Source organism: Melospiza melodia, chromosome 2 (assembly GCF_035770615.1).
Source record: "Melospiza melodia melodia isolate bMelMel2 chromosome 2, bMelMel2.pri, whole genome shotgun sequence".
In the NCBI taxonomy this organism is placed as follows: Eukaryota; Metazoa; Chordata; class Aves; order Passeriformes; family Passerellidae; genus Melospiza; species Melospiza melodia.
The window spans coordinates 99885495-99912406 of NC_086195.1; the positions used below are offsets into that span (position 1 = coordinate 99885495).

Here is a 26912-nt window from a genome sequence, read left to right on the forward strand (position 1 = left end):
ATCCATGCTGCCTTGATTAAGCCAATGTAGCTCGCTGGCAAAAGTTGAGAATACAAAAATTTTGTGAATGGAAAGCATTAATGAAGTCTTATTTCTGTGTGTAAATTTGGAAGGTAATTTCATGCATTTGTAATGCAGTAGGGAAGTAAATCAAAAATAGAATTTCATCCCCCAAAAATGGAAAAATATATAGTTATAGAGTAAGTTCCTGGAATTGAACTCCTACTTAGTAGTAGTAGTAGCAGTAATTACTAATAAGTTAGATGAGGGCCCTCAGAACTTGTTCTAAGGGCTGGTGTTTCTGCCATGAAAGGGGATTTGGAACTCGATGATCTTTGAGGTCCCTTCCAACCCAAGGCCTTCTATGATTCTGTGACATAAAATATTGAGACAAAAACACCCCTTGCATGGATAATATTGTTATGAAAAAGTTTGACTTCCTACACTGGAAATTTTAGTTTCCTAATAGAAAGAACTTGTTTCAAGCAATTTTAACTGTAATCAGAATTATATGGGCTACATTCCTTATACAAGACCATGGACTCAATGTAGATTCCACCAGTTAAAGAATGTTCTTGACTTTATTAGGCTATAAAGTAGGTACGGCAAAATAGTCTTTTTAAATTAATCATTTACTATAGCATGTGCACGAGGACTTTTATTTACTCTATTATCAAGATGCATAGTAAACCTGTCATTAAATAAGAATTTTTAATGAATCCATAGAATTACTTTGCTCTAGACTGCAATAATATTTATGATACTAATTTTCTTTGTGAATTTAATTTTAGATCATAGAGTTGTTCCTTTTTTTGGTCTCAGTATCCATTTATTCAATGATTTTGACTATAACATTTTAAAATATCTACACTTTTTTGTAGTTTCCACAGTTGAGGAAGAATAATTTCAATATGTGTCTCATTTTTCCCATAGTGGGATACAGAATAAAAAGAGTTTGGTTTAAACCAGAAGTTAACAAACATCACATTTATAATACAGCAGCAGCATAAAAACTGTCATAAAAGAACATGAAATAACCTCTCAGGATTCAAATTAAGTTATAAAACTATTTATAGGCCAAAGTACATTTAGAGGAAAACATAGTAAGAACAGAGAAAAAATTTTCAACCAAAAAGATTCTAAGGCTGGTAACGGGTGAGCTAGTCTTTGAAGTATGTTTGTTATTCTTCCCATTCCAAAAGAGTTTAACGAAGTTCATTAATAATAGCTAATAATTTCCTAAGGCAAATTTGAGATACTGTCTGGTCAGGTAGATGATATAGATGAAAGCAGACATGTGACAGCATGAATTGTTTTGGCAATAAAAAGCGCTGCTGTAATTTAGCAGCAAGCAAAATATCTGCATCACACTTAATATAGTGATTTGCTTGTAGTTAGTGACAATATTGTGGGCAGAAAGCATGCACTTTAAAACATTTTCTTTTCTCCTTCCATGACAATAACTATGTATGCCAATCAAGGTATTTTTCTTAGTTTTAATGGATTAGTTACAGAATAGAAAAGAATGACCAATAAGGCATAAGAGCAAAGAAAACCTCAAGCAACAAAAGCTATGAGAAAAAAAATGGCACTGATGGGAAAGGTAGTAGTTTTGGTCATACTTTCTTGTCTTGTTAGTTTGGCATGAAATTCTGAATTGTTACTTCAGCCTTAAAAACACAATGAAAGCATATTAATACTTCCTTTATTTAATAATTTTGAGCAGTTCCCTAGTCTTTGCTGAAGTATGAAAATTTTCCATGCATTGCAATTTTATGGCTGACTTGCAAAAAAGCCTTAGGTCATTTAGCTTGTGGTCTTCACAATGAACAAACCCTTCTCTCTTCAACAAACTCAACCAATAATGCAAGATTTATCTGAAGATAGTCTACGGAGTCAAAAGAAATTTCATCATTAGTTATTAAGAAGTTAATCAAGTCTCAAATTGGAAAAATAGGAAGTTAAGAGTGGAGATGGCTTTGCATTCTATTCTGCTGAGTACAGTAGGTATTTGTCAGCTGTTGTAATGCTTGTTGCCCATAAAGGTGTTTAGTTGAGCATTAAATTAATATTTAGATTTCTTTAATTTCAGTCAGATGTGTATATTTAAATATCCTTCCAGATGACACACATGTGGAAATAAGGAAGTATGTGAATACACATTATAACACACAGGAATAACATATGTACACAGGGTCTGTGTGTGTAGTCTAAGTTGAAGCCTACATCTGGTGTGGGAGGATCTCTAGACTGCTCCAACTGCACTGCACAAGGGCTTCCTTCCTGTCCCAGCACACAGGCACCAAGAACCATGTGAGACAGGTTCGGATTCTCATACTCCATCTCCTGCTACAGATAATAACGAAAAGCTAAACTTTAGTCATAATAAACAATATATGATATTAATACTTTTTGCAGTCTTGACCACAAGAAAGAAAACAGTCATTGCTCACCGGTTTAAAAAAAAAATCTGTGCTTAACTGGGGAAGCTGTGCATTTGAAAAACAGGCAGTGGATTTTCCTAGGCATTACCCACACTGCTTCCTACTGTCTAGACTGGCACATATATTAGATTTAAAATCTTATATTAGATTGAATGACACCACTGCCTTTTTCTACCATGTATTAGGACTAAGTTAACTCGCTATGTCTGTCTGGCCTGAAGTACCCATGCATGTGTGGAGGGATAGAATGGAAGAAAATAAAGATAGTGCTGAAGGTAATCTCACCCCTGAAGAGTTGCAGCTGCACTAATTATCAAAGATTAGGAACAGGCCTGGTCTTAACAGGCCACAGCTGTGTCTAATAAGGATGAGTGATATAAAAGAGTGGATTAGGTGGGTGAGGAGAGAGCTGGAGTTTTTGGCTGTACTACGCAGAAGAAGGATTCAGTGCTGTGAGGAGATGTCTATGAGAAATCACCAACAAGGTATGGAACTTTGGCAATAGCATAGCAACATGTGTGTCCAAGTTAATTCATACCACACTAGATCATATGCATATTTATGTAGAATTCATAATTCATTAAAAAACTTACAGGACAAAAAAAAAGGAATTATGTAGTAGAGAAAAATGGTTTCTTATTATAAAACCTGAATGACAGACCTAATCACAAGTTACAGTCATTCCAGCTGTACAATAGTCAACAGCCAGCTAGTCTGAAAATTTTGCTGTGCGGGTAAGGGTTGAAGAGAGGGGCATCTAAAAGATGTAGATGAGCAGTAAACATTAAAAATAGAAATGTGGTCCAAGCATCTGGGACCCTGGCCACAGTATAGCCAGAGAAAAGAGGCTCATCAAGTTCCCACTCTGCAAATAAGCAATGTTGTGTCTCCTACCAATGACATAGCTTCTAAAGGGGAAACTGTCCTAGCTGCATATGCATCTGCCTTGGACTGTAGAAAAAATAGTGGCTTTACATTAAAGATGCATGATTTCAGTAAAGCTTCATGATTTTGCTTTTCTCTTATAAGAGAGTGATATAAATTTACTTAGTTTGTATCTTTTTAAGGCTAGCCTCGACCCACAGAAAGAAAAGTAGACCTGTGCAGATTCTCTCTCTTTACAGGCTGGATGCGAAATAACAAGTTAAATCTTGTTTGAGAAAGAGAGACTATAATGCACTTTGAATTAAATGGTAGAGTCACTGAGCTGCATGAGACCCCCATGTAGAAAATATGAATTTGTGTGCAAAAGCACAAAAGATCAGACCAGGGCACTGAATTAGTAATAAGCCTTAATGATTCTGCTAAGAGAAAATGCCACAGATAGTTTATTATATGATGCATGAAAGCCAAAGGAGCAGAACTCCTGGAGGAGGCCATAATCAGCCATACAATCAAGTTTTGTAGGTGGTTATATGAATGTAATACATTCCTAATTCTCTCATGCCCAACACTGAACTACTATTAAGGACTTTGTGGAATTATTAACCTTCGTCTCTCCTAGGTCAGTTCGAAGCAATTATAGTCCTGGTGAGTGACTACCTATAAGATGATTTTGAGAACCTTTCTTGTGCTCACACTAATTTGGTTTGAATTTTGCTACTTTTCTTTAAAATTAAGGTTCATCAGGCTAAACTTTCTGATAGTTAGTTACTTTGTAATAGTGCATAATAATTTTAAGGGACATGTTAAACAAAACTGCTGCTATTTACAGCAGACATAATATTGATCTAAATAACACAAGTTTCTTTCCAGTTTTTCTCATTAAATGGCCTGAACACAAAACATTCCACTGTGCATAAGCCAACATCTCTATTGGGCAGCTTTGTGTTTCCCTGTCAAAATGAAACAGAGAATAGCTGGGAAAGCACTGCCAAACCAATAATCTAATTTATGACAATCCATTACTAAATAAATCCAATTATTGCAAAAGTGGTGGAACTGAATGAATGTAACCGAATAGAAACAGATAAATAACTATTAAAAAAATCCCAAAGCTACATAGTTATTAAAGTCTCTCTACCTAACTAGTAAAATTAAAAATGCAACACATTAATTTTCATGAATGTAAAGGGAAAAATAATAAATATGTATGTACAAATTCATTTTTTAAAAATAAAAATTAGTATATTCTATCAGTACTTAAGCAGAATTAATGGGATGTAGAATCTGATATAAATTCTATCTGTTGCAGTTAAATAAGAGACAAAATTTGACATTACCAATTGATAATAAATAATTACTTAAAGGACACAACCAGAAAAGTGTTGGTTTTTTTTTCATGTTGGACTGTATTTCAACAATAATATGAAAAAAATCAGTGTCTCAGGCAAACAGGAAAAAGGACTTTTTTCCAACATAATTGATTGAGAGAGATGAGCCTTGCCAAATAACCCCAATTTTAAACCTGTTGGATTTGATTAAGAGGATCTATGCTTAGGGGTTTTTTCCTGTAAAGGAAAATATCTCTGGGTCAGCTTATGTATCTTGCCTGTAGTCTTGGCATTTCATTTTCCTGCTGAAGATGATCACCAGTCACAGGCACAGTGGCCTATGGAGGACACCACACTGGAGTAGGAGGTTATCTCCCCAAGGACTGCAGCCCGTGGAGAGCCCGTGATGGAGCAAGGGAAATGTGTGAGGAAGGAGGGCAGAGAGAAGGGTCTGACAATTATGGTCTGACCACAACCCCCATTTCCATCCCCCTGCACCAGTCAGGGGTGGGGCTATAATGCGATACAAGGCATAAACTGAGCCTGGCAAAGGGGGGAAGAAAAGTGGCAATTTAAAATTTGGGGTTGCTTCTCATGAGCCAGAATCTATTTTTGTTACTAATGAATTGCATTAATTTTCCCCAAGTCAAGCCTATTTTGCCTGTGACACCAAATGGTGAGCAGTCAGATGGATATTGATGGGGAATAATATTTTCTTGCAGCATTTCTCCTTGCTCTTTTACTTTCCTTCAGAAACAAAAACACCTACAAAACTTTACTTTTCCTCAAATAAAAGTAAAATATTATTTAAAAGAATACTTGCACAGTTGTATTTCTAAAAGTTAAGATTAAACAATTCCTTGCTTTTTGTCATCTATCATATACCAACGGTGTTCTGTGGTATTTAATAAGAACCACAGCAGCAGGGGGAGAGATCAAGTTCACTATAGAACATATTTGAGTATGTGGCAATCAATAAAGGACAGGACTCCTTTTTCTTGACTCCACAAGATGTTAGCATGAGTTTGATCTTGCCAGTGTGTGTCAAAGTCATGATTTTTGGCACTGCTGTGATGTTCTACCATTCAAAGTCAGTCTGTGGATGCTATCAACAGCTGAGCATTTTATGCTTTTGCAACATAGATTTACTGATAATCATTGAAGGGATCAAGACTAAAGGGCCAGACTTTCATGGCAGAAAGGTACAGTTGCTTCAAAAAATATTGATAATTTTGAATATACCAGTAGAAACTAAGGAATATTTTTGTAATGCAGTTTTTGTGGACATATAATAGGGCAATATAGAAAAACTTCAGTTATGGTAGTGACACAAAAATGTTTAGAATAACACTAATCTGTATGATACAGAGAATGTTTTTGAGGAGTATGTATTCCTGATGAAAGTGTGTAAACTAAATTTCATTTTCACTTAGCACTACACCATTAGCATGAAATATGTACTGAAATTAAAGTAGTGGAAAGCTTTAGTGTTCTTAGGGAATGAGCAGTTCATGTATTAGAATTTCTAATAGAAGGATAATAAATATCTATGTTATTAGCTATAAATTTGGAAGCATTTACATTTTAAGTTAATGAAAGGATTAGTATTTGTTGGCTTGAAGGTGTTGACTGGATTTTTGTTCTTCTTGAGTTTAAAATCAAGAAATTAAGAAAACCTTGAAATCGTTAAGTGATAATTTCAAAAAGTTTCTGGCAAATATATACCTTCTCACACTTTTTGTTCCTTGGTGCTTCTAACTCATACTGAAGAGTAGTTCTTTTGCTTCAGCACTATCTGCTGACAACTGTAGAATGCTGACCTTATATAGAATAAGTTGCGCACTACTTACACACCACTTATGTGAGCCCCAAAGAAGATTCAAGTAAGTAATCCCAACTTTTGACTCACTATCTGCATATAAAAAGCACCATTCTCTACCAGTTTTTTTTCAAAATGTAGATTTCCATCCTACATTTAGTATTTTAACAGCCATATCTATTGCTGATCTGAGGAAGTTCATGCACTCTTTCTCTTCCAATATCTGCCACAGGGTTGTTAACAGTAACAAGGCAGAAGGGAGGATGCTCTTTCCATATGAGAAGGAATTACTGACCGTATTTCATCCTAGGAAATTCTACAGTCATGGCAAGTCCTACAACACCTATATTTAGCAAATATGGTTAAAACTGATAAAGACATCAAGTTAAAAATAATTTTTATATATAGTAAGGATAACACACTCCACTTTTGTGTTACTGTTTGACAATGGGAAAGAAGTGAAGATGTAGGAGATGGAGTCTCCAAAGCCTCAGCAAACATTGTTAGTGGTGTCTGGAACTTATTGTTGACTTGGGAAAGCAAAAATATCACTGAAAAGGAAAATTCTCAGATTCCAGTCTTTGGTGTTAAATAAAACCACATAACATTACCCTTTTTATGAACCAATAAACAGGTGTTTAGAACCTGATGAGAGGTTTGTGGACACCATCTTATTGTCCCCATATTACTTTTATTTCATCTCTATTTTCCCAGCTGAATTGCAGCTATTTTGTGCATGTTTCTTTGCCAGCTGTATCAGTTTTGCTGCTTTTCTTTTGTATGGCATGCATTCTTGATAGTCATGGTACGTGTTATATAGCCTTTGCAATTTCACTTGAACTGCCTTTGATATGGGTGACCAGAATTCCACACACTAACACAACATATTTCCAATATTCATAAAACTTTATGCATTCTTCAGTAGCATTTCCTTTAATTCCCCCGATTTCTTCTTCTGTTCTTTTTCTGTATAACAACATTGTATGTTGTTGTAAGCTTTTTTCACCTCTTCTTTTACTTCTTAACATTAATTTTATTCAAACACAAGGCTTGTTAATTCACACATAAACTACTAAATATACTATTTGTGTTGCTTCTTAAGATCATCCAAATTAGGGTGGCCAACATGAATTTGGCCATTTGGCCATCATGTATTCATGTGGCCAATGTGAACCATATGATATTATTCCCTTTGGTGCCACTTGGTTTAGTAATGTAACTAGCTTGCTCCTGCTGTTATACTCTTTTAACCCAGGACAGATCTGTAAAGAATTCCAGGGATTACTGTGATATCCTAGTTATTGAATAGAGTCCTTTTCTTCTTCAAATCCCTGTACTACTCACCTTTTTTTCATCTTAAGTATTTATTTCGTATGTAGCGCCAGATAAATTGCTCTGTTGAAATTCTGGTAAATAAATTTGTCATGTGTCTTTCTTTTATCTCAAAAAACACCTTTATCTTTTATTAGTTGTTCTAACTCTCCTTACAACTAAGACATTTAAGAAAATGAATATTGCTTGTGTTCCTCACTGAAGGATAGTAACTATTATATCCTATTACTCTGGGAAATGTGGAGGTAACAACCAGGTGACCTTTGTGTGGGGAGGGGAAGATACTCCATTAAGCCCTCCTGGGTGCTAATAGCACTGCAACTTCCAAATGTAATAAGGCAACATGAGTATAGAAAAGAGCCCTGGCAAATGGACTAAGTTTAAAATTTAAAAAATTCCAAACTTCAGGTAGTTATCTCTAAATTTCTGAGAAATTCAGTAGGATTGTATTGCTTTAATAATTAAATGTTTTTCAAATTAGTTTATGATGTACATGTTGACACAATCCTTTTCCTATTTTAGGAAAGATGTTGATATAAGAATTTCAGTTTAAATTAAAAAATGTATTTCAGTGAAAAAGCATTCATTTCTGTGCATCTTGTTTTGCTGAATTTAGATAGTATTGCTTTCAATTTGTTTGAGCAGCAAAATAATTGATAATTTACTTGCATGGTCTACACAAGTGACCTTCTGAAACACTTCAATACATCAGGAACTAATAAGAGGTAACTTACAAATCCATCTCCCCACTCAGAGCCTGATGAGATCAGAATATGAAAGCTTGAAGTTTTTTTATTTCCATCATAAGCCAATTCATTTTTCTGCTTAAGATTAATTTAAATGGAAAACAAATTCAACCAACTATAGAGCGATGGAAAATCACAAATGGAATGGTTTCTCACATTAAAACACAATATTTTGTGTTTTAATGTGAGAACACAAGAACTGGCTATACTTTTTCAAGTCTTTTAAGAAACTCATATTTGAAATATTTAGCACCCAGTATCCATTTTATGTAAAATGCCCAAAGCAGTGTGAGAGATACACATGCAGAATAGTTTGTAGCACTCTCACTTCAACAAGCATCTAATGCGTTTCATTTATTTCCTATTTAATTCACTGTTGAAGAAAGAAATCATAATGAATAACCAAAAAAAAAATTCCTCAGAACTTCCATATTAAAATGGAAAAACTTTTTTCCTTTGCTGAATGTTAAACCCAACATTGTGTTTCTCAATGAGATATCCATTTCCATTATCCTGAGGAATGCAGCACATGTCAGTTGTATGGAAAGGCAATGCAGCAAGAATAGCACTGGGAATTTGAAGGGTTCTTAAATAGGTTTTCAAGTTGCAGTTCTTGGCATATTGGATATTTTTTAAAGATGAGTACTCAGATAAAAAGAATAAAAATCAATGGCACATTTCTACTTGTTGCAGGGAGACCACTACTTTTCAGTTTTCGCTGGTGTCCATCCTACCTTGTTTGGACAAAAATAACATCTTTTTTTATTTAAAAGTGCTTGATATAAGTCATGAGAAATTCAATTGAGTATCTTTTAACTGGGAAGCATTAAATATATGGTCAGCTGTGCAAGAGAAACAAAGCTGGAATATATTTGCATAATCATATGCTGGTCTTCATTACTTCAGATCAAATTTTCCAGGGTTTTTTCTCTAGATGTTGTTTCTGCTAGTCTGCTGCATGGCTTGTGCACCACCAAAACCAGTTTCTTTCAGAGTAAGAGGGCTATTAAAGCAGCTTTGACCATTTGATCTTCTTTGGAACAATTCAATGCCACCGCAACTTAATAAGGGAAAGCAATGACAATTAAGCTTCATTGGTTTTCAAAAGAAGTGATTCAATTGTGCAAGCACACCCTACTCACTTGCCATTTAATGCTGCTACTCCAACAGTGCTTCTGGCAATTGACATACTTGCCACAAATGTCCACTGCTGACTTTGAGGGTCCCACCTCTCAACTGTGTTCAAATAACTCCAACCATCATGTCCTCCCACCGCATAAATAGGCCCTTCAAGCACTGTAACTCCTAAAATGAAGGAGAAAGTGAGAGAAGATAAAAGTGTGTTTCCTCTGTCAATAGTAAAAAATAAAAAACTTTTCCAAAACACAACCAACAAATGAACTTTTATATTCAAAATGAAAGTACCAATTTGAGATTTGATTAATTAAGAATCAACATACAGGAATAAAATTAATGCCACTCCACATGGCTCTATGAAAAACAGATCTTGTCAAACAAATTTAATTTCATTTCTTGAGAGGAGTGTTTGCTTCAGAGAACAACCTGTCAATGATATGATCCTCTTAGCTTTCTCTATTCCCTTTGGTTTCTCATAACATTCTGAACATGAATTAGCTCTTTAGAATAGCAGTAAAGCATACAATAACGTAGGGACTGGATACCTGGTAGATCTCTCACTATTGTCAACCTAAGGGGGATTTCGCTGAATGGAATTGCTTCTAGAGGAGTTGAAGTCTGTTTTTTGCACCATTTTTGTCAATCACATAGGAGAAAATGAACAATTCTTCAGTAGCAGGAAGATTGATGGACTGGTACAGAATCAAAAAAGACATTTGAAGGCTTGAGCAAGTAATTAGACTGAGAAATTTAAGCTGCTTCCTCAGTTTCATTCTATCAAAAAAGAAAAATAAATAGCCACACACCTTCACAGAAAAATAGTGTTGGATATATTATAATAATTTATTGAACATATGAGTATTCTTTTATCTACTGAAAAAAAAAATTGTAACGTGTGAAAACTGAAGTTGAATATATTTCAATAAGAAACAATTTTTTAACTGTGAACAGTTTGAATCACCCAGTCAAAGGAATTGATAAATTCTCTATCTCACGGTCTCTTCAGTTAAGCTTAGAAGGCTCTAGAAAATAAGCTATAGCTAAGCACCATTTGTTACAAGACAGTGAACTCAGTAATTCCATTCTATGAATCCATGATCCCAAATGAACATTGCTCTGAAAAATCTCAGGCTAAATCCAGTCCTGCTTCTAAGGCAATGTGTTTTTTATCCTCACTCCATTTCACCCAATTTGAACTCATCAAAAAGTCAGAAAACAAGAAATCATTAAAGTTGCAGAGAATGGCTTTGTTTTTTTCTTGCAGGAAAGTCTGTCTTTAATTTTCAACCCTGTGAAGTCTCCACTTTCTATGTAGGAATATTTTGTCTTATTTCAGAAAGTTAATTCATTAAAAGCTTATTTTACTTTAAAACTATATTTATCAATGTGAATATATTTCATGTCAGTGTTCACAGAAAATGTTTCTGCACTTTGGATGTTGATTTTTGTTTGTCAATATTTTTTAACTTAAAAAAGAAAATAATTTTAAAAAGCCTACTAACCCTTAGAAAAGTGTTCTTCTAAATGAAAGCTAAACCTTTTCTTTTTCTATACAACTCATTCTCCAATTGTTTCCATTGCCTTGCCTAGAAATTCTCTCTTTTCAATCACATGTTCCAGTTATAATTTCTCCAGAATATTAAAGTGGATATTAATCTGAAGTAATGATTCATATAGCTCACTATTTAATCTCAGAACATAACCAGTATGTGGGAAGATGTGACAGTGGTCACATAAAAATTATGGGATTATATGCTAAAATATGTAGTTTGGATGTGATTTTTATTTATTCTAGTATCTAATATTTTAAGTATTTTTAAATCCTGAACAATGAGGTTTACATTGTAAAAAAAATATTTACTATGGCTTGCTATAAAAAACATGGTTCCCCTTAGCTTTTTCATCTATATACTCTTCATTAAATGCAAAGTTAAATAGAAAATCAAGTTCTTTTTGGGATAAAAAATGAATCATATTCAAAGGAAGTTCAGAGGGGTAAACGTTTTTATACACATACATGTACACATAGTTGGTGTCTAGACAAAAACACAAACCCTCTCACTTTCACACATAAGCAGTGTTATATTATTATGAAGTGAATTTCACAAGGAATCTATGATGCACATAAAAATCACATCTCTTCAGTTTTGAAATTTCCAGCTTTTATTTCCTGAGATAACTTATTTGCACTTTCACTACGATAGAAAGTGTTTTCCTCAATTACTCTTTTTATCTCATTCAGTATTTAATTATTTTATTTCAAGTCCTTCATATTTGAGCTTTATTCTCATCTATTTCCTGCTGGAAATTAAGCCATTACAATTATTTAATTCACTTTTTGTAGGAAATTTGATTTCCTCTTAATCAAAATACCATTCTTCCTGCATTTTCATGGAGCTTTATTGTTTTTTAATGACAATGAAAAAAAGATAAATTCATTGCATTAATGTAATGTTACTTTCTCTCTGCATTTCTTTTGCAAAGAGAGAAAAGTAACATTGAGTAACTGCACTTTATACAGAAAATAGTCTTCAATGGCTTCTCTGTTCTTCTCATCACGACTTTTCTGAGTTTATACAATGCAGATAAAACCCTGTGAGATGCACAGATCCTACTGATTTTTTACCCATTGCAGAAACCAATATACCTCCCTCAGTAGTTTTTGGTGCCCTTCTGTGGAAGCTGCTGCACAAACTGTTGCATCTGCTGGGTTGCATCTCTGTTACCTGTGTTTAGACCAACCTATCTATGAAACCCCACATTTGATTCTTATATTTTCTAAGAAGCCAGGCTGGCAGAGTTCTAAGCTACACAGAAGTATTTACTTTCCCCATTAGGCAGTGCTTGAATCAAATGTTTCAAAATCTTCTAATGAGTAATAATGACAATGTAATCATCTTGCCCAAGTAAGTATATAAATACATATTTTATATTAGAGGGACTGTGTCTTATATGAAAAATTCAATATTCAAGCATTGAATGCAAGCATTTGGATTCATTCTAAGCTTAGATGCCAGAATGTCTGTGATTTTTATATCACACATATGGACTAAAAGGTATTCCCAAAGGTATTCCTTGTAGCCTCCTTATGCAGGATGGATTGCAGTGCACCTCTTCTCTGACTGAAATTACTGAACACTCCATGATAACAGCTAATGGCAGCACCACAATCAAAATCTTAAGGGACACATTCCCCAAGATCACAAAGCAAAATATTTTCCAGTAAAACTGATGAAGCAAGACTATTCTCTTTTCTGAATGTTCCAGGTCATTTGGTTTAATAGAAGAAAAAAAATTCATTGTAAGTAGTCTGTGTTGAAATGTCAGGGTTCCAATACTATTACCACACTGTAGAATTCCTCCTCCTTAAAGAGCAAAGGTACTGAACTCTATATGCCTTTTATTTTTTTTAAATGGTGCAGCCAATTTCTTCTTGGTCTCTTGAGATAAGATTTTTCATCTTTTTGTAGTCAAGATACTGAACAGTGTGTTAGAAGATCAGAGTTCATTTCAACTTCATGAGAATGGTTTTCATGTTCATTGTATAACCTAGTATACTGATGTCAGAGTACATAATTTTGTTTTCTGTCATCTCTGTCCGCAAAATAATATACATCCACCTATATTTACACTCAGAATGTAGATATTGAAAAATATCTACAGGAATGGGATTTTCCTGTTTATAAATGAGAAAATAATTATTTCCAGCTGACACTTGAACTCTTATTTGTCATTAAGCAAATTGCACAGAAGAATAATGCTGTTGGCTCTTTCAGGAGACTTTGCTAAGAGAAGAGAAAGGACAGAATGCCCTCATACATTTTCCTCCTGTATGTCATCTTCAACAACTTGGCAAAACTAATTTAAGCCACAAGAAAAGAAAAAATCCTCTTGGATTTAATTTTTCACATGATACTAGTGCTTTGTTGTTTTCTGACAAAAGTAATAAAACATTCAGAAAGGGAGTATTTTACTGTAAGAGAATTACATTAAATAACAAAAGTTATTTATCTGAACAAAGAAACTGAAAATTGGAAGAATCAAATCTTACTTTTTTAATTTGTAGAAAATAATAATTCTGGCAGTGAGGGAGTAATTTGTTCTACCCATCTTTTGATGGACTACTTTCATTTAACTGACACAATAGTTTGGCTTTCCTAGTTCTCATAGAGTTGCAGAGCTGAACCATCTATGAACATTCATTTTAAGAAAGGAAGCAACCTCTTTTCTTAAGAGGAGATATGTTTTCAGCAATATCTTGAGTAGTTAAGTGCTGTAAGTACAGTGCAGAGAAACCTTAATGTTTTCCTGAATAAAAAAGTACCTGGAAAATAATTCTTCTAAGCATTTTGACCTAGGAATTTATAAAAGTAAACAGTATTCTTTCTAAACTAAATGAGATCTAAAAAATTAATTGTCTAGTTTGCAATGGCAGGCATTTTCCTTTTGATTGCCTTCACAAAGCTATGCAGCACAAAACCCTATTATGCCTAATTAGGTGCTCAATCTGTACAGTTCCAATTATTTATACTTGAAGACTGGAATGGGATTTTAAATTGCTTTTCTGTAATGTTGCAAAATAAAGGAGCACTGCCTATAATATTTTTAATTCTGCAGTTCCTTATCTGCCTGATGGACCTAATTTTACAAAAAAAAATTTAAAAATTTTATTTTTTAAAATTAAATACTTATAAATATAGTTTCATACTGATATTTGGTTACAAAATGTCAAAGAAAAATTTTCTGTGGTCCTAGCTTTACTGTAGTCTCTGCATTTGGATATTTGCAGAGATGTTATATTTTAACTGGTAAGGATATACTTGTATCCAACAACTTCAAATAAGGACATTACCTTTCAAGAAGATAACAGACATAAAATATATCATGACATTGAAGGTGAGAAGACAAATCAGTAGTTTGCTATCCAAGTATGAAGTTTGATTAAATAACATCCGGACTTTATTCTACCCTTTTTAGGCTCTGCATTTATTTTATGTCCAGGTAGGAGTGCATTTTTTAACAAAATCCTTTCTCACCCATACCCACAAAAGCATATTTATACAATTTTGTATTAATTGTAATTAATAGTGCTGCCTTTTCTTACTCTATTTTTTCTCTCTTTAAGTCTTAAACCACATTTTTTCCATAGCAGTGGTATCAAAGAAAGCAAAGTCTAATTTGATTTAAAATGTACATCGTAAATTAAATGATGAATAAATTCTTGTAATTAGTTCTCAAAGCCATAATATTAACTGACTGAGAAACACAAATACTGTTCTTTGGATGCTGCATATAGGACTGCCATAGGCTAATCTTGGAATTTACTGTGTCATTAATTGGAGAATTGGACCTGACCTACCTTCCTTAGAGAATATTCAGTGACTCAATGTTGAAAATACCAATTCCTATGTAAATTCACAAGTATCAAGGATGGTTTAAAGAATTATAGCAATATCACTGCCCTCTTGGGCCAGAAGATATTACGTTAACTTGCTAATATAATGCAAATTTATAGAAGCAAAGATCTGCCTGTCGACCCTCTGTTTACATTCAGTTTTGTAGATAAGACACTAGGTTCTCAATTCTGCTACACTATTATCCTGAGAACATGACTCAGAAATGATTTTGAGTGTTGCTGTTATGATTTGTAACTCTTTAGTGAATTGGGTCATGATCTACTACTTAGTATAGGTACAAAGTACAAAGAAAAGGTACTTAATAACCAAGGGAAAAAATCCCTCTGATGTTCCCCATAATTAGGAGAAAAATCCAAAGCAAAAATCTGATATACATGCAAAGCAATATTCAAGATGAAATACTTTAAATTGTTCAGCCCTTATTGCAACTCACAGTGAAAGCAGTCATTTTTCCTGAGATTTCACATGGAAAAAATAATAATCTTTTCACTACATGGAGGCATGTAGTACCAGTCAATGTTGCCGAAAATAAAGATTCTCTAACTAATCTCTTAACAGCTGCTTCTGGGGTATAGAAAACATCTATATCAGAAGATTCCTGTGCTCTGGTAAGCCAGTCTGTTGTGGAACTCTTCCACTCGATGCTTAGTTGGCAATACGTTTTGGTGTTTTTGTTTGTTGTGTTTTTTGGGTTGTGGGGTTTTCTGTGCAAAGAAATCACCCCATAAAGATGGAGAACACACATCTTAACTATAGCATTGCTTTTATGAGGTGCTGATGTACCCAGAAAGATTTACCATTGCGGAAAAATAAGATATTTATAATAGGATCTTGAGTTGAACTTTTATGGGACATGAATCTTTCCCAGCTGACCCCAGCTTTGCCATATCAAAATGATATATGATATGATATGATATGATATGATATGATATGATATGATATGATATGATATGATATGATATGATATGATATGATATGGCATCAAAATGATATCAAAATGATACTGTATGGCATCATGCTCTGGAAATCTGGATTGTCACTGCCCAGCTCAGTAGAATTTGGTCAGTATCATATATATGATAGCATGAAGTGCTATAATATTTTCAGTTGTCTGCATGCTCTAAGAAACTACTATCTGGAAAAGTTTCCTTTATCCAGCTGTTTGGCACTGTAACAAACATTATGCAAAAATATGATTATATAATTCAATAATTCTTTTATTTATAAATATTTGCTCTGCAATATTGGGAAATTAATTAGTCAGAAGTAATTACAGTTTTATCATATTAATAGGGTATGACCTAATCTGTTGGTTTCAATGCTAATTCAATTCTCTTCATTTGACTGACATTTCTTTCTTCCTGCCTTTTGTCTCTGGTCTACAGGTTCACCTATGCCCTGACATCCAGAATGGAACCTCAGATTCTCATGCACCTCTGCACTTTTTAATCTCCACAATATTTTTTTTTACATACAGAAAACATACAAAAAAAATCTGTATTCATAATGTTGTAAAATTAAAAAAAAAAATCCAAACCTAGAAAAAATAACTACTTTTTTTTGTTATACGTTAATAAAAAAATGTAAATTTGCCATTTTTGGCTCTTTAGTAGCCCAGGAATGGTGAAACATAAAAAGAACTATCATGCAAGATAGCAGAGAAAGAAAAACAAAGATCCCTTTTATCTTCAACATTTTTATAGTTTATTTTACAGCTACCATGAATGGGTGTGTTAAGGCTTTTATTTATATTCCTAGTCTATTTTAATGGTATCTACTCTTCGAGAATGCTTTCTGACACACCGTAACTCCACAGACAAACATGTTTTTACTGGGGCTTAAGCACTTTCTAAAATAACACCATTGCTTAACTTTCATAGCAAAAGGTTTTAAAATGGTGGATGAAAGTTCAGCTCTCACTGACTTCAAAACTATCTTTCAAACTAGGTCTAAATAAAGGTATCATTCATCATTAAATTTTCAGTGTTGAGTAAGTAATAATCTATCTTATATTATGGTTCTTGAAAGAGGTAAAACTCATATAGTTAATAATTTTGGTACTTTGCTGGGTATCTGATCTACTCTGCTCATGAATCCTACAGCCCACATTTTCCTGGTGGAACTGTTTTAAAAATCTGTTAGTAGCACTGATTCTTCAAAGGTTTTGTTTCCTAACAAAATATTTGACATAAAATAAATTAGAGGTGATTACTTTCCATATTCATCTCATAAAATGCATCGTTAATAGATATAATTTTATTGCAATTACCTGATCATTATAAATTTATTGTATCAAATATGCGTTACCTATGTGTTTCTCCTTCACTTGTTTCAGTGCAATCCAATACTCATTTTGCTATTATGGATCTATTAAGTTTTCTAGTATCTGATACTTTTTCTGATATTGCACTGCAGGCTTATTTTAAGAAATTATTGAAATTTTACAAATTTATTGTCAGAAATTATTTACTTCACCAAGGGAGAACAATGGGATTAAATATATCTGCTTTATGTCAATATTTATATAGAGAATTGTGATACAGAATACTATTTTTTCAACTTACTGCTTTATGAAGGAATAATTTCACCAGAAATTACTAACCTGGAAGCAGTTCCATTGAAGGTACATTGTTACTGCTTGCCCTTTAAGACATTATGTACTTCATCACTATCCTAGCTTTATTTAAATAAAAGTGTTCATAAAAATTTACTGTATTTTTTTGTTTAGTTTTTTATCTTCAATAGTTTCTCAAGAATCAATATTTTTCACATCTCTCAAATCATACACACATGCAGGCATAAATACCCAATAAAACACCATTGGCTTTCTTTTTAAAAGTGCCAGTGCAACTGGAATCTAAGTTATTTTTGCATTACCAGATTCTCAGTTTCCAGTCTACTCAATAGTATTTGTTGTACCTTGAGAAGCAGGAACTGTTCCCAAGCCACCAATAATTTTATTCTAAACATGCTATATTTCTTATTCCCATGAAAATCAGATTATGCCATCACAGTTGCTCTACTCCATTGTACAATATACCTGCTTAGGCTGCTGAATCCTACACAAATTCTTAGACCTCTAAAACTACAGTTGTATTTATGCTCTAAGCTTTCAAACAATACAAAATTATTTCATAAACAATAATTCCTTTTGACAATACAAACATTACTTCTAAAGAATTTCACTAATTTTGAATCAATGAAGTATTCAACACTTGAATACTTTTAAAAGTAGATAAAATATTTTCTAAATTATCATTTAGTGATTTAAAAATCATACAGCCTGATAATAAGTAATTTATATGTCTATTTTTTAATATTTTTATATTATTTTTATTACCTATATTTATACATGTATTTTTGACTGCTGAGATTTACTATGTAGTAAGAATACTGATAATTCAGTTTCTCCCCAGTCTTTCCCTCTATTAGTGTTTCTCATTACTACTTGAAAGTTCCAGAGCATCCCTGTATTTTTCCCCAGTAATTTTTTTCCCTTCCCTCTGACTCATGAGCTGGACTCTAGAGTAGAAGGCATGAAAGTTGAGAATCAGGCTGGGTCTAAGAAGCACAGTGGGTGCTCCCTCTTAGGGAAATATAGAAATTTGCCTTCATGCAAACCCATAGTGCAATCTGATATTTTGTCAGCACCATCTGAGATATTCTGAGAGTCTTTATCTTGTTGCTGCCTAACTATATGTATTCTCTTTCCACTTCTGAATTTTGAACTTCGTCTTTTAGATATTCATTCCTGCGCAGACTAGTTTCATGACAACCACATTATAAACAAGTATTCACTCGAATTTTAGGCATAAACCTCAGGTCCTTTAAAATGCATTTACATTACATATTTAGTTTTTTCAGAACAATAGGTTGAATCCTAACCCACTGTATAAAGTGAGAATTGGAAATTCTTTAGGTCTTCCGTGACCATTCACTCTGGGTAGAGTGAATTCTATCCACCCTAGGCCTATATCCTGTGTAAATAAATCTAAGGCTTTCTCAGCAGATATTAATATTTTTATAGCATTTTCACTCAGAAAATGCAACTGGCAAGACTCTCTATTCCAAGAGGGGATGAGGAAAAATATATGTAACTTGCCTCCACTCTAAGCTGCACAGGATTTTAAGAGGTAATACCATGTCCTGTCAGCCTCCTTCCATGCTGATCATCTTGCAAATAGGTGTTTGACTACGGGTAGTGAGATCAGTATATTTTCAAACCAAAACCTAAAACAGAAGCTTAGACACACTTTATATAGTTCATCAAAAGGACAGTTTTGAACACTTCGCTGAAAAGACTGCTGTTCTCCTCTAGTTATACTGGAAGACTAATTTTCTCACTGTGGCACTTAAATTGTTTCTTTTGTAAAGATAAGTCAAATACCAGTTTTTTTCTAGCTTTTTTTTTTTTTTAATCACAGTTTCATTGGATTTGATAACTAAAATCTTAATTAGTCTATCATTGGTTCTATATTTCCCTTCTCTCCCCTCTTCCACATAGACTATTAAGTTCAGTATGGAAATTGAAAAAGTGGAGAGTGTTGCTTCATAAAACTGCTAAATTAATAAACCAGAATCTGTTTTACATTTTTTCACATCTTTGTCCTTTCAGTCTCTTTCTTCCTTTCCTACACAGATTTTGATTTGGTCTTCCTGTTTGTCAGGTTTCACCTTTCCCATATTTCATGTTCGCCTTTGACACACCTTTCTGGTATCTTATTGCTCTTTCATACTCCATTCTGTTTTATGGACTACTCAACAGGGATATTAGAATCACTATTACTTTAAATAATAGTTTTGGATCCCACAGTCTGCCCTTTCTTTTTTGTACTTTAGCGCCACTTATTTCAAACACTGCCATTAAAAGAGCTTTCACTCATCTTCAATTGGCGGCTTTAAAACGGCCTAGCATATGACCTCCTATGCTATGGACTTGTACTACAGGGCCTGTCAACTTTTATTTCCTCATTTCTACATGTATCAACTTCTATACATATGCTTCTTCTGAAGATTATATGAATACAGGATAAAGTGAATTGTATTACCTGGTTGTGGCCTTAGTTACAATGGGATTCATCTGACAATTTTTTTCCTGTATCAACAAAAATACATCCATGTAAAGGATGGGGGCTTATTTCTATCCTGTACACAAAACCTAATTCAAACTGCTCTAGCATTATTACTACATGGATATAACATAACATAGTTTAGAAAAAAAATAATAAAAAAAAAATTACTTCAGATTTACTTTCATTACAAAAGGCATTTACTAAAATAACTTTATAGGTTATCAGAAAAAATTAAAAAAAAAACTAATTAAATTCTATTACCTAAGCTTTTTAGGTAATAATATGATTAGTACATAATTCCAGATAAAGAACACCTTTCTAATGCCTCCCAAACAACTGCATTTAATCATCCCAACTTAGACTTCTTTTCTCATTTTACATGTTTTTTGCAAAAAGCCTGAATCACTTCAATATAAAAATTCAAAAAATTATTTTATATTAAGAAAAAAAACCTCTTCAAATGGTCAAATGCCTAGTTTGATTTTTTTTCTAGTATTGAAAGCCTACTAGTTTTTCTCCAGTCATAATCTCAACATTCCTCAACTTAAACTACAATTTTTTAATTCTGTTGAGCAAAATTATCTGTAAAATTATAGTTCAGAATTATTTTTTAACTGATTACCAAGTGTTTTCAATCATAGGTTTACCTCTTTTGTCACTGAGACAAATATTTTCTCTATTCAGCATACCCTACTGTTTTATTATTACTTTCCTGTAGTTACAGCTGAAGCCATTGCATTTTTACTGCCCTGTGGACCAGCACTGATTCTGTGAAATTCTCGAACACTGGCAGAGAAGACATGATGTATTTTTGCATTTAAATAGTGTATTTTCTCATGTATTTTCTAATTTACAATTAAATTTAAACTTAGGAAACAGTTTTAAATCAGTGAGATATTCAGTGTCATGGTGCTATCTGATATAGATTCCCATTTTCTATTCTAAGACTTGTTTGACAGCAAGAGTGCATATGGACATTGCAAGTGTCCAATGACATGAGCGAAGGGCAGGAAAGCATGGTCATTGTGTGAGGTATTGATGGAATAGTACAACAAAGGACTTGCTGATTGCAGCTCAGGGGAATGGACAGGATAACATTGTGGGTTTCATGAGTCAACACAGGCAGGCAGGCAGACAGAATAACCACAAAACCACTGCTGAAATGAAAAGAGTACATTTGTTTCCTATTTATTACCTTCCTAACCAGAGGATGCCAAAGCAACACCCAGGCAGAGACACACACAGGCAGGAGGAACACAATCCCAGCAGGTGGCTGGGCTGCTGCTTGCACCCATTTACCAAGCACCCACTCATGCACAGTTTACCAATGTGCTGGGATCTCCTCTGGGCTTTTTCTGACCTCTGTCCCAAAACAGGGAGCTCAAACATGTCCATAAGCCTCCCCAAACACCTATGTTATTTCTAAACAGAAATTTTACTTCTCAAAACAGAGATAAACAGCAGTAGGCATAACATATATATGAGGCTCCCACACTGTTGTTCTCCAGGCCTTGGCATTCCAGGCTGAAAGGTCACTTGAGCAAATCTGCCATCTTCCTTGTCATTCTCCCACTTTTAACACTTTCATCCCCACACGTGTCTGTGGGAGTCTGAGATGTTAATGGGTCAAACATTTGCCCATTTGTAGAAGTGCTAGGGTGCTTTGCTTGACCTGGGTTTGCACCCTACAATGTGCACCCTCCCAAGGGTGAGAAGGTGAAATTTTGAGTGGGTGATGGTGAAGCCTCTGGTCTGCATAAATCAGAGGGGGTGACCACCCACCACTGGAGGCCAACGAGAAGCAGACCTTGTGGAGGCAGGATAGTTCTTTTATCATGCTGCAAACCTAGTTATTGTTACTGGTAGGAATGCTACTAGAGCTTAAAAGTACTGAGTTTTCTATTAAAAGTTACATAACAAAAAAGAAAAAAGTGATATGTTTAAAAATATTTTTGTCTTACCTAAGCCATGCCTATGCGTTGACATAGGTGGTAACACAGTCCAAGCCTTGGTCTTTGGATTGTAACATTCAACAGTGTTTAATGTCTTTAAACCATCCCGGCCTCCAATGACAAACAGCTTGTCATCGATGACAGCAACACCAAACTGAAGCCTCCTGCCATTCATTACTCCAGCCTGAATCCATATGTTTGTTCTGAGATCATACTTTTCAATAGTTGTAGCTCCTGATGAGACATAAAAGCAGAACTACAAATATCAAAATTATAGATGCATTCAAATTAATGCTTAAGAGAATAGTCTAATGATTAATCTGAAATGTAAGCAGTGCTTTATTTTAACATACACATAAGAGTGCTTCACTTTCAAAATTTAAATATCCTACAAAAAAAAATTCAGCATAATTATGAAGCGTTACTCTTTGGAACTAACCCTTTGGATTATAATAAAATGTTATAATTTCACGGAAAATAATTCTGTCAGGATTCATTCATTATGTGGAACCAACAAGCAATGAACCAAGTTCAAATAAACATCATGAAAGCAATGGGTTTGTTAAGTGGACTAAAAAAGACATAAGTTAAATTCTATTTCTATATATGTGTAGCAGAGGAACAATAATGTAGGATACAAATGTATGTATTAAATTCCCTTCCAGTTTTATTAAGCCACAAGACATATTATTCAAATTTTGCATTCAATTTAGAGAGAGATCTTTTTGATCCTAGTTTAAAATAAACAGCTGTAAATTCATTAATACTTAGGTTTGAAAGAACAAAATATACAGTTTATTTGATGCAGTTTCTTGGAGGTGGTGCAAGGCATATTAGAATGACGCATATTCATAAAGTTATAATGTTTTATATGTTGAATCTATTTGTGTTAAAAGCTAGACCTGTAGCACATGAATTCTGTAAAGCTATTTACTTCAATGGAAAAAAGTACAGTTTAAAAGTTTCTCATTCTGATTTCAGAAAATTGCACTTGTATAACAGTCTGAATTATGCTCAGCTACATATTTTCTAATATTGACTAAGTTTGGGTTGCCACAATATTTTATTATAGTACATACTGAGAACTTAACCCAGAAGTTCCTGGAATGCTTAAATTCTGTATATCCTATAAGGTGCCTTGCTAATTTCTAATGATGATGAGGATGATAGAATAATATAATACTAACAATAGAAATGGGAATGAGAATAATGACAAAAATCACCCACACAAAGTGAAATAGGTGTCATTCCTATAAAATCATTTTTCTCAGGAACATGAATATAATATATTCTAGACTGCAATTCAGGCAAGAAAAGAAGACCTCTTAAATAACAGTAATTATTTTGATGGCAATGACTCTGCAATAGTAACACTCAAAATAGAAAAATCTTTAAACAAAAAGGTGGTGGAACAACTGAAAGGTACCATCAGCAGAGATTTTAGGATATCTTTAATTGCAGATTTTTGAGAATTTCTTTTTTATAATATTTAGACTGTGCTTCATTCCCACACATATGGTCAAATATTCACACAGCTTAGACACTAAAAGAGAATAAACTTCTGCCTTTCCTAGGAAGAAAACTGTGTATTTCTGACAAAGGAATAGATTCCTTTTCTTTAGCTCAATTTTTTTGATCTTGAAAGTAAAAAGATTTTCTGCACCTAGGAGAGGAGGCCAAGTCTTGATACCAATAGGATTTTACTAGACAAATTAGTTTAGCTATTTAAGAGTCAAGTCCTCTGGTTTATATAAAACCAATACCATATTGAAATATTGACTTTCATCTATCATGTATTTTATGGCTTGAATATATTTGCATATAATACTCTAGAATGAAAGTACTATTGCAATGCCAAATGTTGACATCACAAATTTGCTCTGCAACAGAATAAAAGCAGGAGCTCTAAAGTATCCAGGGGTGCATCAAACACAGCACAAACAAAGCCATTGCTTTATCTTGACAATACCTTTGAGTTACTTTTGCTAAAATCTCCTGTCACTAAGTGGACTACAAAATATCTGTTTTCCCTTTTTTTAGGAATCTTAATTCAAAAGGACAGCAATGTCATTCTTAGATTCTCTCACAGCCTTTTCTGCTAATTCTATATTGACAAAAATTTAACTTATGATAAGGCTACTGGAGCTAAGAAATTCATAAACATTAAGGTTTTGGGGAAATTCCTTGGAAATCTGTTTTAGCATTTACATAACTGATTGCATTTTATGACTTTGCATAGTAGTTCTGTCTTTGTCAGAAGTCTAAGTGGATCATAGAATTGTCAAATTGCAGAATCATTTAGGTTGGAAAAGACTTTTAAAATAATTCACCCTTTAACCCAGCACTGTCAAATCCTCTACTAAACCCCAAGCGCCACAGCTACATTTCTTTTAAATACCTCCAGGAATGGGGAATCCATCACTTCCCCGGGCAATTCCAATAACACTTGATAACACTTTCATTGAAGCAATTATTCCTCATATCCAATTCTCTGGTGCAATTTGAAACCATTTCCTGATGTCCTATCACTTGTTACTTGGGATAAGAGACTGACACCCACCTTGCTACAACTTCCTTTCAGGATGTTGTAGAGAGTGATAAGCCTTCTTTTTTTTTTTTTTTTTTTTCCCAGGCTAAAGCACCTCAGCTCCCTCAAGCACTCCTCACAAGACTTATACCCATACCCCTCACCAGTTCCACTGCCCTTCTCTGGACACACTCTGGGAGCTCAATGTCCTTCTTGCAGTGAGGGACCCAAAACTAGACACAGGATTTGAGGTGAGGCCTCAGCAGTGCTGAGCACAGTGAATTTATAATCAATAGTTACATTGCAGGATGATGAGCCACTCTTTTCTGCCAGATGTGGAAGGAAAACAGAGTACCCCTCATGGAACTACCAGAGAGAGGGACAGAACCCTGTCTCCACTCACTTTCATCACTTCTAAGGTGAGATCATTATCTAGGTTGTTAAACCATCATGCTGTGGTGCAGTGGAAGAACAGGCACTCACTCATGTGCTGGCTCCAGTGACTAGCAAAAATTGGTAGCATCACATCACAGCTAAGAAAGTCTTCTCCTCTCTGCCATAACTAGTGGATGGCAGTCAACAGAGCCAGGTCGTAACAGAAGCAACTTCCAAACTGTGCAAACTCAAAGAAAGGAGCTGTGTTGGTTAATACTGCCAGCCTCAGTCTGTACAGGCTGTGAAAGGATGTCTTAGCAATGTCAGAAATCTGTAGACAAGGACTTTTGTCTAATCCCCATGTAAAAACCAGAGTAATTCTGATTACATGTTTCAGAAAATCAGAAAATCCAATTTCCCATGAACATGAGGATGGTAGGAAGCAATTGGGAAGTGACTGGTATATATATTTATGGAAATTGGAGATACAGGCTAATGTGAAGATATGAATAAAATAAATAAAGGAAAAATTCATTATTCATTTTGAGCTGAAGCATATCTGCTGATTATGCAGAGATAGACACATTTTCCAACAAAACAAAACAGATGGAATACCACAGAATAAATAATACACACATAGATCCAAATAAAAATACAAACTATATTAAAAAGTACATGAAATTATATTTTACAATTTATTCTATTATTGTTTCCTTCACTGATGTATCACTAATGCTTTTTGAGTGGTCTAATGGTAAAGAGGAAATAAATTATTTACTAGACTGTCTTTAAGATAGTGGGTATGAAATTGTAAAGATGAAAGAAAAACAAATACACAGAATATTGAAGATTTTATAATAAAAGTACTGCACACCCAGACAATTCCTCTATACACACATAAACTCCTATTTTTCAGATGGACAGAGCTCTAGAACTGACTAATTTCAGGATGTAGCACTGAAGAGAGAGTATATGAAAAAGACACAGTGAAGTGAAGCAGAATTAATTTAATAGCCATTTGCATGATAGAGAAAATTGTGTAGTAAATTAAAAAACTATTCCATGACTGTGGCAGCACAAATAATTTCTGGTAAGAGCATAACAATGTTTCTTGGTGTTTTGGGCACATTTCAACTTTTTTTTTTTTTTTTGCCTAACTTAAATTCTACTTAGGATCCATCTGGGCATTGGATGAAATTAGTTCTGTGTATTGTGCATATGGGCATTATAAACCCTGATTAATCAAGGTCTATGAAGTAATGAGAGTCCTACAGAGAAAGACAACTTCAGAAATGAAATGCCGTAGATGATCAGGTTAATTTTGCATTAATGTCCAACTGCTGCTGACAATTCCTCTGTGTATGCAGCAGGGATGAAGACAATCCTACCACTCCATGTTTCTGATGAAACATTATGGTACTAGCTCTCACAATTTCACCTTTATTTACAGAGCAGTACACCATTGCACTAAATACAAATTTCTATTTCTTTGGTTTTGTAGCCATTTTTAAGCACATGAATGTGTGAAATTGTTTTGGTGAAACCTTTCAAATGATCCTCTAATTATCTTCTCTTAAACTTTGTCTATTTCTAAAATTTAGCATATTTCAGTTCCTTGCTAATGACTTACAAATCAAGATTTTTGTAGGAACCTTACTGACATTCTCACATTTTTTGCATTGTTGACGACTGAAGACTAATAATACAGCATGGTCAATGAGTGAAAAAGAATATTTGGATAGCAATATTATTTGCAACTCAGTATTTTAAGTCAAACGCAGAAATACCTGGAAACCTGTCCTTCAAAGATATTTTTAAGCATTTTTGAACAAGCTGACATTGGCTACATGAAGTAATGAAGATTGTCTGAGACTATGA

The 26912-nt window shown here is 33.9% G+C and overlaps 1 protein-coding gene across 1 annotated transcript in view; it reads right to left on the reverse strand.

Annotated features, from left to right (window-relative positions):
- KLHL1 (kelch like family member 1) overlaps positions 1 to 26912 on the reverse strand; it is a 185086-nt gene that overhangs the window by 11378 nt on the left and 146796 nt on the right. The window contains exons 7-8 of the mRNA XM_063149415.1: positions 22142 to 22366; positions 9697 to 9859 (exon numbers count right to left, since the gene is read on the reverse strand). Coding sequence (XP_063005485.1) covers positions 9697 to 9859; positions 22142 to 22366 — 388 coding nt within the window. The remainder of the gene's footprint in view (positions 1 to 9696; positions 9860 to 22141; positions 22367 to 26912) is intronic.